Source organism: Lactuca saligna, chromosome 4, assembly GCF_052625555.1.
Source record: "Lactuca saligna cultivar CGN05327 chromosome 4, ASM5262555v1, whole genome shotgun sequence".
Lineage (NCBI taxonomy): Eukaryota > Viridiplantae > Streptophyta > Magnoliopsida > Asterales > Asteraceae > Lactuca > Lactuca saligna.
The window spans coordinates 11983764-12000069 of NC_136420.1; the positions used below are offsets into that span (position 1 = coordinate 11983764).

Genomic DNA, 16306 nt, shown 5'->3' on the forward strand with positions numbered 1-16306 from the left:
TTCAACTTTTAATTTATTGTAATAATGTTGGAATTAAAAATCATAAACAAAAGGGAAGCTTATATAAATATTAGAATGGATGATGTTTTGGTTTTTCCAATCCCTCTTAAAATAGTAATGTAAAATGAGACTTTGTAAGATTCCTTTATTTTGTGACAAATACATACTAATATTTGCCAATTTTTTTTCTTTTGTGTTTTATGGTATTATTCTGCAAATCCTTCCCGGATTGGGATTTCTTGTGTTGATTTTATTTCAATAGGAACTTGATGAATGGATAGACATATGTGTCTTGTTTCCATTTAATGATTGATGGAAAATACCTTCAAGGATTCTTCGAATTGAGATTCTTTGTTATTCCTTGTTATTCCTTCTTAAAATGGTTAGTTATGTGAGAAAAATAAAAATTAGCCTATAAATATAATTTTTTATGCATCATTTATAAGACTGTAATTGTTATAAAATTAACCAAAATAAAAATTCAAAGTTCCATCACTAATCTATCAATAATTTCATTACATGTTGCTCTGTTAAAAATTTCAGGTCTGTTAAACGAAACGGGTCATGTGCGGTTGCACACCCCAAATACATAAACTTTTCCGCAAACAATTTGCGCAACGAAATGACACCAAACCAACTACGTACTCCATAATTATTTGATTTAGCAAAATAATTTTCTTGTTTGGCTAACTCGTGTTTTTTTTTTTTTTTTTTTTTTGAACAAAATTTTTATTAAACTATCTTCTTGAAAAAAAAAACATTATAATGTGTGAATGCCAAGACTAATGATGATCGATTTTAGAAGTGTAGCCCACCCTCCCATCAACAACATATATACTTTCCATCGAGAAAGTTTGGCCTTGAATTTATTGATGATGCTTTTCCAATGGTGAACTTTTTTTGCTAGCTATATTTTTGATTTTTCAAAAATATAGCATTTCACAAATTTTGATTAGTAAATACTCTTATATTAAGATTTTCCCATCAATGAATTATTAGCTCACAAAAATACCCAATTATATGTAACTGGATTCACACTGATTTGATTAAACATTATACAAAGGTATACAATATAAATACAAGGAGATTGGGCCAACTGGCATGAAGCATATAACAAGGACTTAACTCAACTTCTTAACTTCTTATCAAAGCTTCTTAAGCCGTATATATATATATATATATATATATATATATATATATATATATATATATATATATATATATATATATATATATATATATATGTATTAACAGTTTTTGGTAGATCAAATCAAACATGTCCAATGAAACATTGTTTATCCTATGCCTTTTAGAGAGAGAAACAGAAGTAGGTAGAGAGAAAACAGACACATTGATCTATATCATAAAAGGTGTATAATCAATCATCCAATTTGTTTCTAAATGAATATGATTGTTAACAGTAAATCTATTTATATACAGTATATATAAATTATAATCATGTACCATATGGCAAACTTGGGATTTGTTCAGATGACATCATCTTGATCTTCAAGGGAACGTTTACGAGCACTCAAGTTAAGCTTAAGGCTTTCTGGTAGAGGAGGTGTTCTTCCTCTCCTAAACAAAACCGCAAGTGCTCTCATCTTCTGGCAAAGATCAAACACCTGTAAAATTCATAGTTCAAAAAGAATTTATTAAAGTTAAAAAGCAGATTTGAAAAGTCGATGATTGATTGTTGTTAGTTACCGATGAGGCTTCAATCTCTGCAACCCCTTCACAATTTCCTTGCAGAAGGTCACAGTATTTTGCTGCTTCTGTCTCATCCTCAAAAACCTTACAAAACGTTTCATTAATGGTGTCAATCGTCAAATGCCGTTTACAAAGATCATATCAACATGACTACTATGATAAAAGATAACTTACAAGCACTCCATCCCTGACATCTTCAACAAGCATCTGGAACTTATTGGGAGTTGGTTTCTTTGTTTGATTTCTTAACTTACGTTCTTTGGAGAACAACATCCCAAGTTCCCTTTCAACTTCACTGTTTGTGAGTTTGGGATTAGAAGAAAGGAGGAGCAGTTATGAAAGTAGAGTACTGGATGTATGAGAATTTAACAATTAATCAGAAGTGAAACCTGCGATTCATTCTGGTTTTCATAGTGCAGAGCTGGTTTTCCCTTCGGGTTAATACATAAACAGGTTTTGCATCTCCTCTCCATGGATTTGATTCCAGCACTGAATCAATACATCAGAATAACGAGTGAGTCAAATTCATAGAAGGCACCTTGAAGATTCTAGTTTTTAATCTAAGATCAATCTGTGGAGGAGTGAGTTTCAATTACTTGACATATCAATGAAAACAAGCAAATATGAACGATTCGTACAGAAAAAAACTAATCAGAAAGTTTGATGAGAAAAGGTCGGATTTATAATTGAAAAAACAGTGATCGGAACAATGATGGATAGAATTATACCGTCGTAACTGCTGCTGTCAAAGGTTTGTTGGAGATGACGACGCATGTCGTAAGCACGCGACGAAACTTGTTCAACGAACTCATTAGAAGAACCAGGGATCGTCCCGTCCAATCGTAACGCCTTTTCCACCTCCTCATCCTCTTCTCCTTCATCTTCCCCTTTACTTTCTCCTCGATTTCCTACGGCGTTCAGTTTACACGCCATACCATCGACTCTGCTTCCATACGGTTTTAGTTTAGGGTTTGAAGGGGTCACGAAGGTTGAGAGATACCGGGATGGATGACGGTGATCGGGATGAAGACATGAGGTGGAAAAGGATGAGGATCGTAGATGGATTCTCCGGCGGTGGTCGTGGTGGTGGAAGGGGGTTCCGGGAGGTAAGACGATTGAGGTAGATACGGAAGAGAGGGATTCCATCATAGAGGCTCTTGTTTGTGCGTGTGAAACGTGTATAGTTGTTTATATACAGAGAGGGCGGTAGAGGAGAAGTTGGTAGCAATCGGCGACTGCGTGAACGACTGAAAGACCACCGGAGAATCGAAGGCAAGTTGGTTCACTGAATCCCTGGGGGGATTCTAATTTCTATTGGTGCAGATTTTTATCATTTTATGTGCCCCGAGTTACAACTCACGAGTCAAACTAAACTACAAAATTATGAGGTTAGTATCACTAGGCTTTAAACCAATTGAATTGTTCTTCAACTATTTTGCTTAGGTTTATTTATCTTCTTTTTATATTTATATATATTTAATTGTTTTTATTACATTATTATGCTATTTATATTCATATATGTTAGACTTATATTTATTTATTTACGTTTGTTTATGTTCGTTTAGCATGTTCACAACATAAATGAACGAACATAAACAATATAATTTGTTAACGAACAAAAATAAACAATAAAACTTGTTTGGTTATTCGTTAAGAAACATCGTTCATTTATTGTTGGTATTTATTTATTTGTTTGGTTAACTTAAATGAACAAATTTTGTTTATGTTCGTTCATATCACTTGAATTTCTATATTTTTATAAGAGACCTTAAAAGTTATCTTATTAGAAAAAACAATTAGGAAAAAAAAATCTTATATTTTGACTCTTTGAGAGCTTTTAAATTTTTAGTTTAAGAAAAACATGCAAAAAAAATTTGTTTAACATATAGTTTTTATTTTAAATCAAAAAATTATTTCAAATAGTTTTTCGTAACTTTTAGCTTTTGATTTTATTTAATTTTACATATTTAAAATTTATAGCATTCATTTATCTATTAGTTTTGTGAAACGTGAAAGGGTGTCGATTATAATTCTTTATTTGTTTTCCTATTTGAGGCTTCTAAATCGATACGGTTTTGCTAGGAATTTTTCCAATCTATTTTTTTTCTTATTTATTGTTAATTGTTAATTATTTTATTACCTTTTAATAACATATTCAAATATAAATTGTTAATTTAGAAAACACAAAATAGAATATGTAGCTTTAGATATAAATATAAAAAAATCAAAATTCTATTTAAATAGTTAAATTAGTGATATATTATGAACACAATCAACAAGTTTGATGATATATTGTATACAAAAACAATGAAAATAAAAATGATCAAATGTGAAAATCTCAACAATTGATGAACTTATTTAGTCATTTTCCTATTTATTAACAAAATAGATAATAGTAATGAAAGGTGACCTTCTTAAGACGTGATCAATCACGCGACCTTTGTAGATATTTCAAAACGTCAAATGTTGATCCGCAACAAAACAACCAACCTCTTCATTTGTTGATATAGAGGAAGAAGATATGATTGGGGCAATTGAACTGCAAATTGAATTATTCAAAAGTTCGTTTGGAAGAACGTTGGTTAGAGACAATAAAAAAGGCGTGAGGAGAATGATAGGAAGGATAGTATGGGTGTGTTTGTTATAGAAAAAGGGGAAATTCCATATGGGAGCCTCCAACAGCGTTTCTGTTGAAATAGAGGCCATGGAGTGTATTGATTTACTCATATCTATATTATTTGCTCGGTTTTATAATGGGAAAATGACTAACCTTTTTATTTCTTTATTTCTTTCAATAATAAATAAAAAATATGTTTTGATTTTATTGGCTATTTTCTTTTATAATAAGAAAATCATATATATTATTTACTTGTTCTTATGTAGTTTTTACCGAACAAACTTTCTCAAATAAAAACAACATGATTTTTGACAAGTTTCATAAATAAGATTAAAAGGTATGATCATTATATGTTTATTTGAAAAGTGAATCATTTCAGTGTTACATCAAGTTCACCATATTTCGTTACCGTTCTTCGTCATATATATATATATATATATATATATATATATATATATATATATATATATATATATATATATATATATATATATATATATATATATATATATATATATATAATTTTCAAAACCTAATAAGCATTTTACTAAAACTAAAATCAAAATGCATTAAAAACATATATTACTAATTAAAAACATAAAAATTTAAACCTATTTTACTAATAAAAACTAATAAAAACGTAGAAATTTAAACTTAAACAGATATATAAAACTAGAAAAAACTAATCTTCACATTTTTCTTGGACTTTGCGTTGAAGTTTTAAAAATGTTTCTAGATTTTTCTAGCATGATGTATCGTTGGTGTGTTGTATTCAAAATTTAAAGGTCGGTAACCATTACTTGTTGGCGACGAGCTTCGTCTTTTTTTTTTTTTTTTTTGTTTTGTTTTTTGAACTGTTTGTATCGAGAAAAAAGTACATGTATGTCTATTTGCCCTAAAGTAATTCATCGGCACTCGCTTTTTGGACAATGATGTCGCCCATTTAGCTTTGTCCCTTCCGTCGGTCAATGAAGGGTGACTTCCGGTGGACCCTCCTCCTTGGTCTCGTCGATGTCATCATTAAGGTCGAGGCAGAAAGCCACATCTGACCTGGATGTTCTCGATCGTTTGTTGGAGTCGGCGGTTGATTTCGAAAGTGATTCTGGTTTAAGGAGTCATTTTGGACCCTCACGACAAACTAGCCATATCGCCATTGGTAAGCTTGTATTGTTGGAGTGATAAAATATTGAAATCATTACTCACACTTTTGTGCATATTTGTAAGATTTTGAAATTTGTTATTAAATTTGGTGCAACTTGCTTGTAAATTCATGCTATTTCCGTTGACCGCGTCAAACATTTGATAAGAACCATTTCCCATTTCCACGTGAAAGTGGTGTAAAACATGATTCCAAAAACTTCCTTGTGATTGTATGTTGTGTTTTTCTTTGTGTTTCGATATAAATATCCAAGTTCTCACTAATGTCACTTCATAGTCTTCTGTCCAACCCGACCACCTTTTTTAGACTTTCCTTTCTGTTGTCTTCTTGTTGGTGGTGGTTGGATTTCTTGGACCCTTTTGTCATCGTTGTAATCATCGACGTTTGTAAGTTGGGTTTGAGAAAATAGGACCTGATTTTGGAGTTAAGATGGTTGGTGTTTAAAAGGTTGAGATTGAGAAGATTGTGTTTGAAAAGCTTGTTATTGGGAAGTATGCGATTGATGTGGTTATGGTTGTTAGAAGTAGTTTCTAGAGTATGGATGCTTGTGAATCGGGGATGTTAACATGTTCATGTATCCACCAATATGTGCATACACATCTTTAGGGGTGTTTGGATGTTGATCCATAGTAAATTGATGAAGAGTTGAGTATAGAAAGAAATAGATATGTTTGGTGTGTGAAATATGTATAAAATTGTTACTACTTACAGGTAAACATGGTATGATCCGAGTTTTAAAAAGTAATAATTTTTTGTAATCTTTCAACGATCAATTGATCGTCCCCATCTTTGTCCAATCAGATCATCCACGAAGATCCATGAACCGTAGCAATCCATAAGACCATTACGCCCAATTGGGGAGATGTTCAAGTGTGGAAGGAGCATGACACGCCAGATTCTATGTGTCCCTTTGTGACATAAAAAAAAATTATATGACATAAAATATATATTTAATTATCAAAAAAATTAAATCTTAAATGACAAACAAATTTATATGTATTCAAATTTTTTTTGTTTATTACATAATTGAACTTTTCATAATATATAACAAGGGCATTTTGGTCTTAAACCAAAAAAAGTATGAGTAAAACTGAATCTTTTTCACACAGAACTAGGAAAGTTAAAATCTATCAAAATTGGAATTCGATCGAATTGTTTGTACAAAACTTTTTCACAAAAAATGAATAATTACAGTAAAAACGGCAAAAAGAAGAAAAATCAAAGTTGATATCAATTTTATAACAAAGCTGCAAACAAGGTCTAAAACATAACAACATGTATATACATACATACACCCAATATAATATGGTCAAACATGTTTTAGATGTGAGAGTCACTAATGAGTAAGCTTGAAATACAAAATAAAAATAATGGCAAACACAAGAGCTCCAATCACAGACCCAAGTATCCACTTGTTCTTCGATATCCTTCTTGACATTGCTGTCAACACTTTCTTACTCTTGTCAATCGCATCATCTACTCCATGCAGCTGTCAAATTTACTTTTTTTTTTTAATTATGTTCAAGAAGAAATGACCATTTTGTCCTTCCATAACATTCATTAAGTTGGGAAGAAAAGAAACAAAAAACCCGTAAAAATAAAATACCTTTGCATGGGAATTTAGAAGAGTTTCTCGTTGTTGATGCAAATCTTGAAGAATTGAGACACCAAGTTCCTCTGTTTCAAACACAGCTCTCCTGCTATCCTTAATTCTCTCACTAGATTGATTTAGCCTTTCGGTTGACATCATCAGTCTATCTCTTTGATCTGAAGAAGCCTGTAATGGGAATCGGCAATTCCAGATTTAGTATATGGGAATAGGAAATTCCAATTCCAGTAGTTAGGAAATGGAGATTTTACCATTCCGGACTCCAGCAACTCTTCATGTGCAGTTAGACTGGATTTAGCTGAAGCAAGTTTCTTAACTTCCCTTTTCAGTTTTGTTAAATCAGATTTGTATTCTCGAAGCTTTGCAAGAAGCATTGCCTTCACACTTGGCTGCAAACTTCTTGCTTCAAGATCCATTTTTCTTATCTGGTACAATTTTCCATGCGTAAATTACAAACCAGAATTGAGGAAAAAAAGAAAGATAAAAGGACTAGTTATTGTTTACCAGAACATCAGCTTCATCTAATCCAGATAGTAGTTCATTGATCTCTTTGCTTTTTTGCTCTTCATATCATGATATCACAAGTAAGGGATCAGATCAGTTGCTGATAACACAATCACAACCCAAAAAATTGAACTGAGAAACTAAATGCAACGAAAGCTAAAATGAAATACCTCCATCAAGAATAGAACCAGCTGCGTTACATTTTCTGGACAAATTCGCAGACAGCTCACAATACTGTCGCTCGTAGCCTTCGAATACTTCGCTCATCTCTGCCTTTCTTCTACAAAACACCTCTCAATCACAATCTGCTTCAAATTGAAAACCAACATTACAACGTATCCATTTCCTATTAATCATAAATAATTCTAGATTACAACAAAAATGCAAATTCATCAAATCGAAACGAACGAATCGCGTAGATTGTAGAAGAATCCATCATTTTCGCACAGGAGGAAATTACTCAATAAACTAGTAACTCCAATTTACTGAAAGCACAAATCCATACAGCTAAACCTTAATTTGTGTTTCCTAAATCATAACAGCCGAAAAAACCATCGGATTTGTAAAACCCTAATTCGTGATCCGGTCAATATTAGAGAAGCAATCGATCTAAATTACAGATGAAAATGTTAACATAGAGCATGGACTGAATTGCTTACATGATTTCAATTGCAATAAGATTTGTAACTAAAAGTGTAGATCGATGACTTACAGAGACGAAGAAGAGTATTTTGAGGAAGATCTGATGAACAAACGATTTTCGTAAACGGCCAGTTGTGAAATATTACATTCTCCGGATGTGGGGCCATAATATAGTGTCCGCAGGCATCTCGAATGCCGGTAAAAATATAGCTGACTCGATTTCCTAACTGACCCGATGTGAAAATTATTGGCCGTGAATCCGTGATTGTTGATGATTAGCAATGTCTTTTTTTTCCTTAATTTTGGTAAGATTGTTCAAAAATTATTATATTATATAATTATAATTAGTTTTAAAATTATAACAAATTTAAAATTTAAAATTTAAAATCTCTTGTAACGACATATATTCCGTATATGTTCTTTTGTTATTTTTTTTCTATTGGTTTATTTCATTGCCCAGATACAAACAAACACATTAGTGACATTACTAACTAAAGTTGGCCCCGAAGTTGAGATCCCTTAGCCTTTGATGCCCTGGGTTGTGTCACTCGTAGCTTAGGACGGCCTTGGAATGTTCCGAGTGAAAAGTGCTAAAAGACTTTATTACATATATTTTTGTTGAATGTCAAGTTAAATTTAGGTTTAAAATTTGATGCAAAGAATCAAACATTTTAACACTTGCCAAACATTTATATGTTTAGATTATCAAGAGTCAAAGAAGTGGTAAGTGTTATTGTTCTAACGGATGATTATGAAACAAGAAGAGAGGAAGAAAGTGTTTCATGGTTTATCTTATATGGTAAAGTATTGCTCGGTAACATACGTCATTTATGAGAGAACAAAGGATATTGTGAGGATATTGTTGGAATAAGTGTCAATGTCATAATTCAATTGGTGAATGTCATAACTAAATTGATATAATTTTATGAAATAAAAGTAATTTCATTTTAACATAGAGATAACTTTAGGATAGAGATAAAATGATTTGTTAATATATTATGTAATTAATAAATTAATTAGAAACTTTTGGAATTAATTAATTATTAATTAGAGTTAATTTGGAATTAATTGAAAATAATTAAAGGTACGATGAGTGAATTATAATTGTTCAATAGTTAAACAAAATAAACAATTTTAGAAGCAACCAAAGCATGGAAGGTTTTAAGGAGTCGTTTAAGGTTTCTAGAATATTCCTGGTAGCTGATAAGAAAACTATCTGAATTGGAGATTAAATCTATTATTTAATTATTCAAATATAGATTTATCTGTAAGTTACCTAAACAATAAATAGGATTCATTTGCTTGAAAATTCCGTTCATAACCTTCATGTAATGATGAAAACCACATTTCATCATTGTTTCCTCTTTATCCTCTTGTCTTTCTAGTATTATAGGGTTTTTTGTGTGAACCATTAGAGGCGTGCATACTTTTGACGCTCGCTTTCCATGGAATTTGAAGATAAAAGGATATTAACATATTTGATTATGTTAAAGGTATGGGTTCTTATCTATGATTTTCAATTACCATTAGGGTTTAGTTTTGTTTCATAAAGTATGTTGTTATTAATAGTAAAAAGCCATAGATAATTTTAGGTTACATGTACCCATAATTATTTATGCGATATTTTGTAAGTACATTGCTATTGTAACCTAAAGACCTCAATAGTGGTATCAGAGCTACGCTTTGTCAATTAGTAGCACATAAAGATGAAACCAAAAAACCAAAATAAAAATCGATAATTTGCATCACCACGATGTGGGCAACCCTCTGCTACATCATGGGAATTCTCTGAGTTCAAAACTTGAGATTTTTTTGCCTTATTCAAAAGATAGGATAATTATTAGTTGTTTAATATTATTTTAAATATCTAAAATATGAATAATATAACAAAGACCGTAACATCCCATTTTTACAACAAAAAAATTTCATTTTTATTAGAATAAAACATCCCAATTATAAATCTATTATTAAGAAAACTGTTTATTACAAATACATTTACTGAAAATCAGAGTAATATAAAAAACCTAAAATCCTCAATGTTGATGATAAGTGTGTACAGTCTCAACTTCACCTTCCCATGATTATCGACAAAACGTGATAAACATAAACAACTGGGTAAGCATAAAGCTTATTGAGTTTCCCCCAAAATACCACACACAACCAAACAAATATACATATTGCAAGCTGGGTCCACAACATCCCGATTGGATTGCCCAGACCCAGAACCTCCCGGTTAGATTGCCACATGTATTGCATATTGGGTCCACAACCTCCTGGTTGGATTGCCCAGACCCAGAACCTCCCGGTTGGACTACCCTGACCCTCAACCTCCTGGTTGGATTGCCCTGGCCTACAACCTCCGATTTGGATTGCCCCAGGTTTGTTGACTGACCGCACAAAGCAGTACAGTCTCAACCCACCCATACTATGTCGACATATACATAACAAAAAACATATACTCAACAAACAACTATTTATATAATCAGTTAGCGGGCTAACAAGCAACATCAATCATACAACTCACTACCTCCTAATAATCCTCTCACAACACGCTGTCATGTTACCGACTAACATTCTTGAAATGCGTAACCATAAGTAACCAAATGTGAGATAGCCACCCAAACATATGATCCTAATTTAAAGCCACAACCAAACAAGGAACATGCAAGAAAGCCTAGATCAAGAGTTATCAGACTATCATGTATGACTACATACAACCCCAAGGCTTTCCGCTAGATGATAACCAATATACCACTACTACAACATCCTATCATATAAGGATATATACACAAATCTAACAGATCACTATAGCACAACAACATTCTATATACTAGGATACAGATCTAACAGATCGCTATAGCATAAAAACATCATATATACCAGGATACACAACCTAGTGGTCTGATATTGGTGCCTTCGACCCACATGTACAGTAAAGAAAACTCACCTGAATCGAAGAACTCTGAAGCACTATAATGCGATCCCTTTTCTGCACTGCTTACACCCACAGATCCACTAACACCAGAACCAAATAGAATTTTAATTAATAACCAAAAATCCTCAAGTTTGTCCCAACGTCAAACTTGGTCAAAAAGTCAACGATCAACGAAAGTCAAGGTCCAAGGCTGCTGAGTACGCCCAATTACGCGACTTATCATTACTCCTCCATTAAGCACTTTATCCATTAAGGTCTTTTGTCTATAGCTCAGATCTAGACTCAGGACATCGATTTAAGTCATAAAGTTTCCACCTTTATGACTTTCTACGGCTAGAAAAGGTCCAAAAGCCAAAACCCTAACTTATTAATCCATTAAGACATCATAACTCTTGCATGGAAGGGATTAAAGGACCAAGATCACATTTTTATGGTTCCTAATAGCTCCATAATGGATAAAGTTTCCAACTTTATCCATTAGGATCGTCCAAACTGATGGGTATAAATGTAACAAAAAACTATTTTTGGCGGAAAAACATTAACCCTAAGTTCACATGCAACATAAAAGATCTATGTTCTCATTATGATTTGCAAACAACTATTTAATACCAAGAATCCTAGAACTACATTGTTATTTTCAAAATTACTAAAGGGTTATTAGAAAATACATACCTTAGTTAATTATAGAAAATAAACTAGTAATCCTTCCTTGTTGGTCTTCAGAAAGCAAGCACTAGAAGTCTTATGCCTCTAATGGCTCACACCCAACCCCTAGCAAGTTGGAGGCTAAAGAAGAGAGAGGAGGAGGAAGGGATTTTTCAAAATTCTCCTATGAGGAGGTGATAGCCAAAAATCATAACCCTTATGAGGGTTTATATAGGTGACTAAAGGAGTTAGGATAAGGTAGTTTCCTTGGATAAGCCATATCCCCTTTCTTTGCTCCCTAAGGATTTCTGGGCTTCCTTAATGCCCAAGATAATCCCTATTGACCATCTAGAAACTGCCCAACCTCTTGGGAGGCTCTATAGGTGGTCAATGTTCAACTTTTGAACATTTTCACATTTAGTCCTTCCGTTTTTAATTATTCCAACTAATTCCAATTAATTTCGGATTAATTCTTAATTAAATTATACCATTTTAATTAATATATTATTATCATAATATACTAATAAATTATTTATTTTAATTTCTAATTGATTTATTAACCATATAATAAATTAATAAATCAGCATCTCTCTCTCCAAAAAACATACTAGTCTATTACTAGTTTGAGAGCAACCCAAAAGAACTTTGCTAATAATTCAATATTATAATAACTTAGTTATTAGCTTAGACACCTAATCCAATAGTCTCCTACTTGGATAAGTCTAAAACTCAATTACATGTATAACTTCTAAATTAATCAGCAAATGATGCTTTCCAAAGCACTTGCTGAACTCTTATTCGATCAGATATTTGTACTTATGATAAATGATCAAATATTCCTTCGTTCTTCTATATATCATATGGAGATAAGACATGGATTAGAATCAATCTCATTGTCCAAAATTCTATTTATTGATTTCTAGATATGTAATGACGTCATAAGACTTCTAATTTAACATATCAATTTAGTCCTGGATGGGCCCAACACTATAAGTCAACACAAAATCCCTAAGGGGACCAAAGATATTGTTTTTGTTGTTAAAGCAAAAAGAACGAATTAACTTTGACTCATATGCTTGTATCCTTTACTCACCAAATCATACATGACACTACGTTTTATAACATCAAGTTATTAATGTGTTTACATAATACCGATGTATAACCGGCTTGTAAATTACAACTCATATATCTTCATTTTAAGAATATAAGATATTATCGTCTCAGAATTACTCATGATATAATCCGTAAAGTAATTCTCTGAGTGTGGGTTTATCCAATACTTAAATATCCATTTTCTAAGTACTCATGAACGTTACAGCAACACAATCGCCATGTCTAAACTCCTTAAACAATATATAATCCAATTCATAATAGTCTTCATTCACTACTTACTTGCTGAAGTATGAACGAATGTGGAGCTTTGAATAATAAAATTAGTCAGGAAGTAAAACATGTAAAACAAAACACAAGAATAAATAATTGACAAAGGCAGTAAGCAATACTCATAAATAATCTCAATTATTCAATCACCAAAATCAATTATGTTTATTTTGTTACAATTTTCAGCTTAATCATCTAACTACTAAAACTAATGTCATCTCTTAAACCAATGCTCCTAGCAAGTTGACTATGCTTAATCCTACTCAGAGCCTTTGTGAGAGGATCTGCAAGAATATCTTCTAACGAAACTCTCTTCACTATGAGATGACCTTCTTTAACTCTATGTCCGATATAATGGTACTTTCTATCGATATGTATTGATTTACCATGATCTTGTTGGATTAGGTGTCTAATCTCATAACTATAATTGGTATAAACTTGAATTGATAGTAGCACGGTCCTTTTGGGTTGCTCTCAAACCTAGCAATTGGACATGATATTTTTTTCAGAAAGAGACTAATTTATTATTTGATTAATAAATTAAAGTAAATATTTTGTTAATATATTATGGAGATAATATATTAATTATAAATAGTAATATTTAATCAGAAATTAAATGAAATTAATTGAAACTAATTGAAATTAATTTTGTGATTGAAAGAATTAATTGAAAGTGCAGGGACTTTAGTGTAATTGTTCAATAGTTGAACAAGAGGCATTCTAGAACCTTCTTGAGGCCTTGGACGGTTTTAAGGAGGCTTTAGGGTTTCTAGCATTATCCTTGGTGGATAATTAGGAAGCTGGATAATTACCTAGTTCAAGATAATATTATTATATTGTGTTTAAGCTTATTTAGGGTTTCCTAGCTACACTATATAGGTTAAGCCTGTCGTTCCAGAGTTACCTTCACATTTACAAGCCCTTCGAGGTAAAAATCTCTCACATTGATAGTCTTTTGTGCTAGATCTAGTTCATGGTGTTATTTATGCACTTTTGAAGTTAAAGTTGGGCTTTTGATCTACTCCAGAAGCAATGGATGCTAAATCTTAACTCCATTTAGGCCCCATGTTCATAAAAATGCAAAATTTATTGGAGATATTGGTCCATGAAAGAATTGAGATATTTATTAAGCTCTTTTTGAGCTGAGAGTGCTTCGATCCGAGATGTGTGTATGAGGATGATGGTGATGAATCCGGTCTTAGATACCATTCGAGAGGCCCAAGTGGAGTATGTGAGACCGGAGAACCACAAAAAGGAGTGGGTGATTGGGTAGGTGTCTGAGTTTGTGATGGATAGACGTAGGCTTATGACTTTACGAGGACGAATTTGGGTGCCCTACACGGGTGGAGCTCGGCGTATACTGATGGAAGAGGTGCATAGATCAAGATTCTCGATCCATCAAGGGGCCACTAAGATGTATTTGGACTTGAAGAAAGAATATTGGTAGCCCTGTATGAAGATGGATATGACATGGGTAGTTGAGAGGTGCTTTACCTGCTGTCGGGTTAAGGCAGAGCACCAGCGTCCAAATGGTCCATTACAGCCTTTAGAGATTTCCCAATGGAAATGGGAACAAATTTCTATGGACTTTATCACCAAGTTACCGAGGACTACGTATGGGGTTGACGCGATATGGGTGATTGTGGATCGGTTGATGAAGAGTGCTCACCTCCTCGTTATTAGTGAGTTCTGCAGAGAGATTGGCTGAGATTTATATGAGAGAGGTGGTAGCACGACATGGAGTGCCAACCTCGATAGTGTCTGATCGAGACGTGCGTTTTACTTCCAGGTTCTGGAAGAAATTTCATGAGGAGTTGGGCATACGTTTGCATTTTAGTATCGCGTACCACCCACAGACGGACGAGCATAACAACAGTATGATTCAGACGCTTGAGGACATGCTGCCTGCATGTGTTATGGACTTCAGAGGAAGTTGGGACACTTACTTACCCCTGACTGAGTTTTCTTACAACAACAACCATCATTCGAGTATTGGTATGCCTCCCTTTTGAGCTTCTATACGAAAGGAGGTGTCAGACTCCCATTTGTTGGGGAGAAGTGGGGTAGAGAGTGATGGGTGACACCGAGATAGTGCTGAAGACGACCAAGTTAATTCAGTAGGTCAGACAGAGGTTACTGACAGCCTAGAGTCTCCAGAAGAGTTACGCGATCGGCGACGATCCGAGCTAGAGTTCCAGGTTGGAGACTTTGTCCTCTTGAAGGTATCCCCATGGAAAGGGGTGATCCGATTTAGGAAACGAGGCAAGCTAGGGCCTCAATACATCAGTCCTTTCAGAGTGACCGCCATAGTGGGTAAGGTAGCATACCGGTTGGAACTACCTGCAGAGTTGAGTCAGATCCGTAACACCTTCCACATGTCTTAGTTGAGGAAGTGTGTAGCTAATGAAACTGCAGTGGTGCCAATAAAGGACATTCAGGTGGATGCGAGCCTGAATTACATTGAGAGGCCGATTGCGATCTTGGATCGAAAGGTGAAGGTTCTGAGGAACAAAGAGGTGCCTCTGGTTCAAGTCTAGTGGCAACATCGGAGAGGGTCTGAGTTGACTTGGGATCCGAAATCCGAGATGCGAGAGCAGTAGCAGAGCTATTTCCAGAGCATGACTTCGAGGGCAAAGTCTGATTCTAGTGAGGGAGAATTGTAACATCCGAACTCCCAGGTATATTATTTATTTATTTTATTTTTGAGGTCTATTGAGCAACTCGACGAGTAGGTGCTTCAACTTGTCGAGTAGAGTCGTATTTGGCCACGTGGGATTAGTAACCTACTCGATAAGTCAAAGAGTCGACTCGCCGAGTAGGCGTTGTGTGATGAAACCCTAAATCCCCCGGGGTTGGGGCCTATTTTAGAGAACTCATGTCCCCATTTACTCCTCACCAGCTACCCAACTTCACTGAGAGAAACCCTAACCAGCCATTAAGCTAAGAGAGAGTATTTGAGCTCACTTTTGAGTATTTTGGTGAATCTTTTGGAAGGAAAAAAGGGTGATACAAGAAGGGGACGAGGAGATACCGTGGGATCCAACAATTCCTCACTTAGAGCTTATGTGGAAGGTAAAAGCTTGTACCTTTCTCATTTATTTGGTT

General features: G+C 33.7%; 2 protein-coding genes across 2 annotated transcripts; both read right to left on the reverse strand.

The window, feature by feature from the left end:
* Positions 1-1332: 1332 nt before the first annotated feature.
* LOC145041224 (plant/protein) lies at positions 1333-3071 on the reverse strand. The gene is made up of 5 exons (XM_078989207.1): positions 2439-3071; positions 2100-2199; positions 1885-2005; positions 1708-1794; positions 1333-1625 (listed from the first exon to the last, which is right to left on the reverse strand). The coding sequence occupies exons 1-5, from the start codon at positions 2857-2859 to the stop codon at positions 1488-1490; spliced, it is 867 nt and encodes a 288-aa protein (XP_078845333.1). The 5' UTR covers positions 2860-3071; the 3' UTR covers positions 1333-1487.
* A 3628-nt stretch (positions 3072-6699) lies between these two features.
* On the reverse strand, positions 6700-8431 carry LOC145041225 (vesicle transport v-SNARE 12-like). The gene is made up of 6 exons (XM_078989208.1): positions 8312-8431; positions 7770-7904; positions 7600-7658; positions 7347-7520; positions 7093-7263; positions 6700-6975 (listed from the first exon to the last, which is right to left on the reverse strand). Exons 2-6 carry the CDS (start codon positions 7864-7866, stop codon positions 6823-6825), a joined length of 654 nt encoding a protein of 217 aa, XP_078845334.1. The 5' UTR covers positions 7867-7904; positions 8312-8431; the 3' UTR covers positions 6700-6822.
* Between the last annotated feature and the right edge of the window lie 7875 nt (positions 8432-16306).

Bases quoted from the DNA above. Each gene is read 5' to 3' on its own strand.
- LOC145041225 (XM_078989208.1), bottom strand. From the start codon at position 7,866: ATGAGCGAAGTATTCGAAGGCTACGAGCGACAGTATTGTGAGCTGTCT. The intron at 7,521-7,599 runs GTAAACAATAAC...AAATTGTACCAG, and splicing joins TAGATGAAGCTGATGTTCTG to ATAAGAAAAATGGATCTTGA. The intron at 7,264-7,346 runs GTAAAATCTCCA...TTCCCATTACAG, and splicing joins AGTTGCTGGAGTCCGGAATG to GCTTCTTCAGATCAAAGAGA.
- LOC145041224 (XM_078989207.1), bottom strand. From the start codon at position 2,859: ATGATGGAATCCCTCTCTTCCGTATCTACCTCAATCGTCTTACCTCCC. The intron at 2,200-2,438 runs GTATAATTCTAT...GTATTGATTCAG, and splicing joins TGACAGCAGCAGTTACGACG to TGCTGGAATCAAATCCATGG. The intron at 2,006-2,099 runs GTTTCACTTCTG...ACTCACAAACAG, and splicing joins AAAACCAGAATGAATCGCAG to TGAAGTTGAAAGGGAACTTG.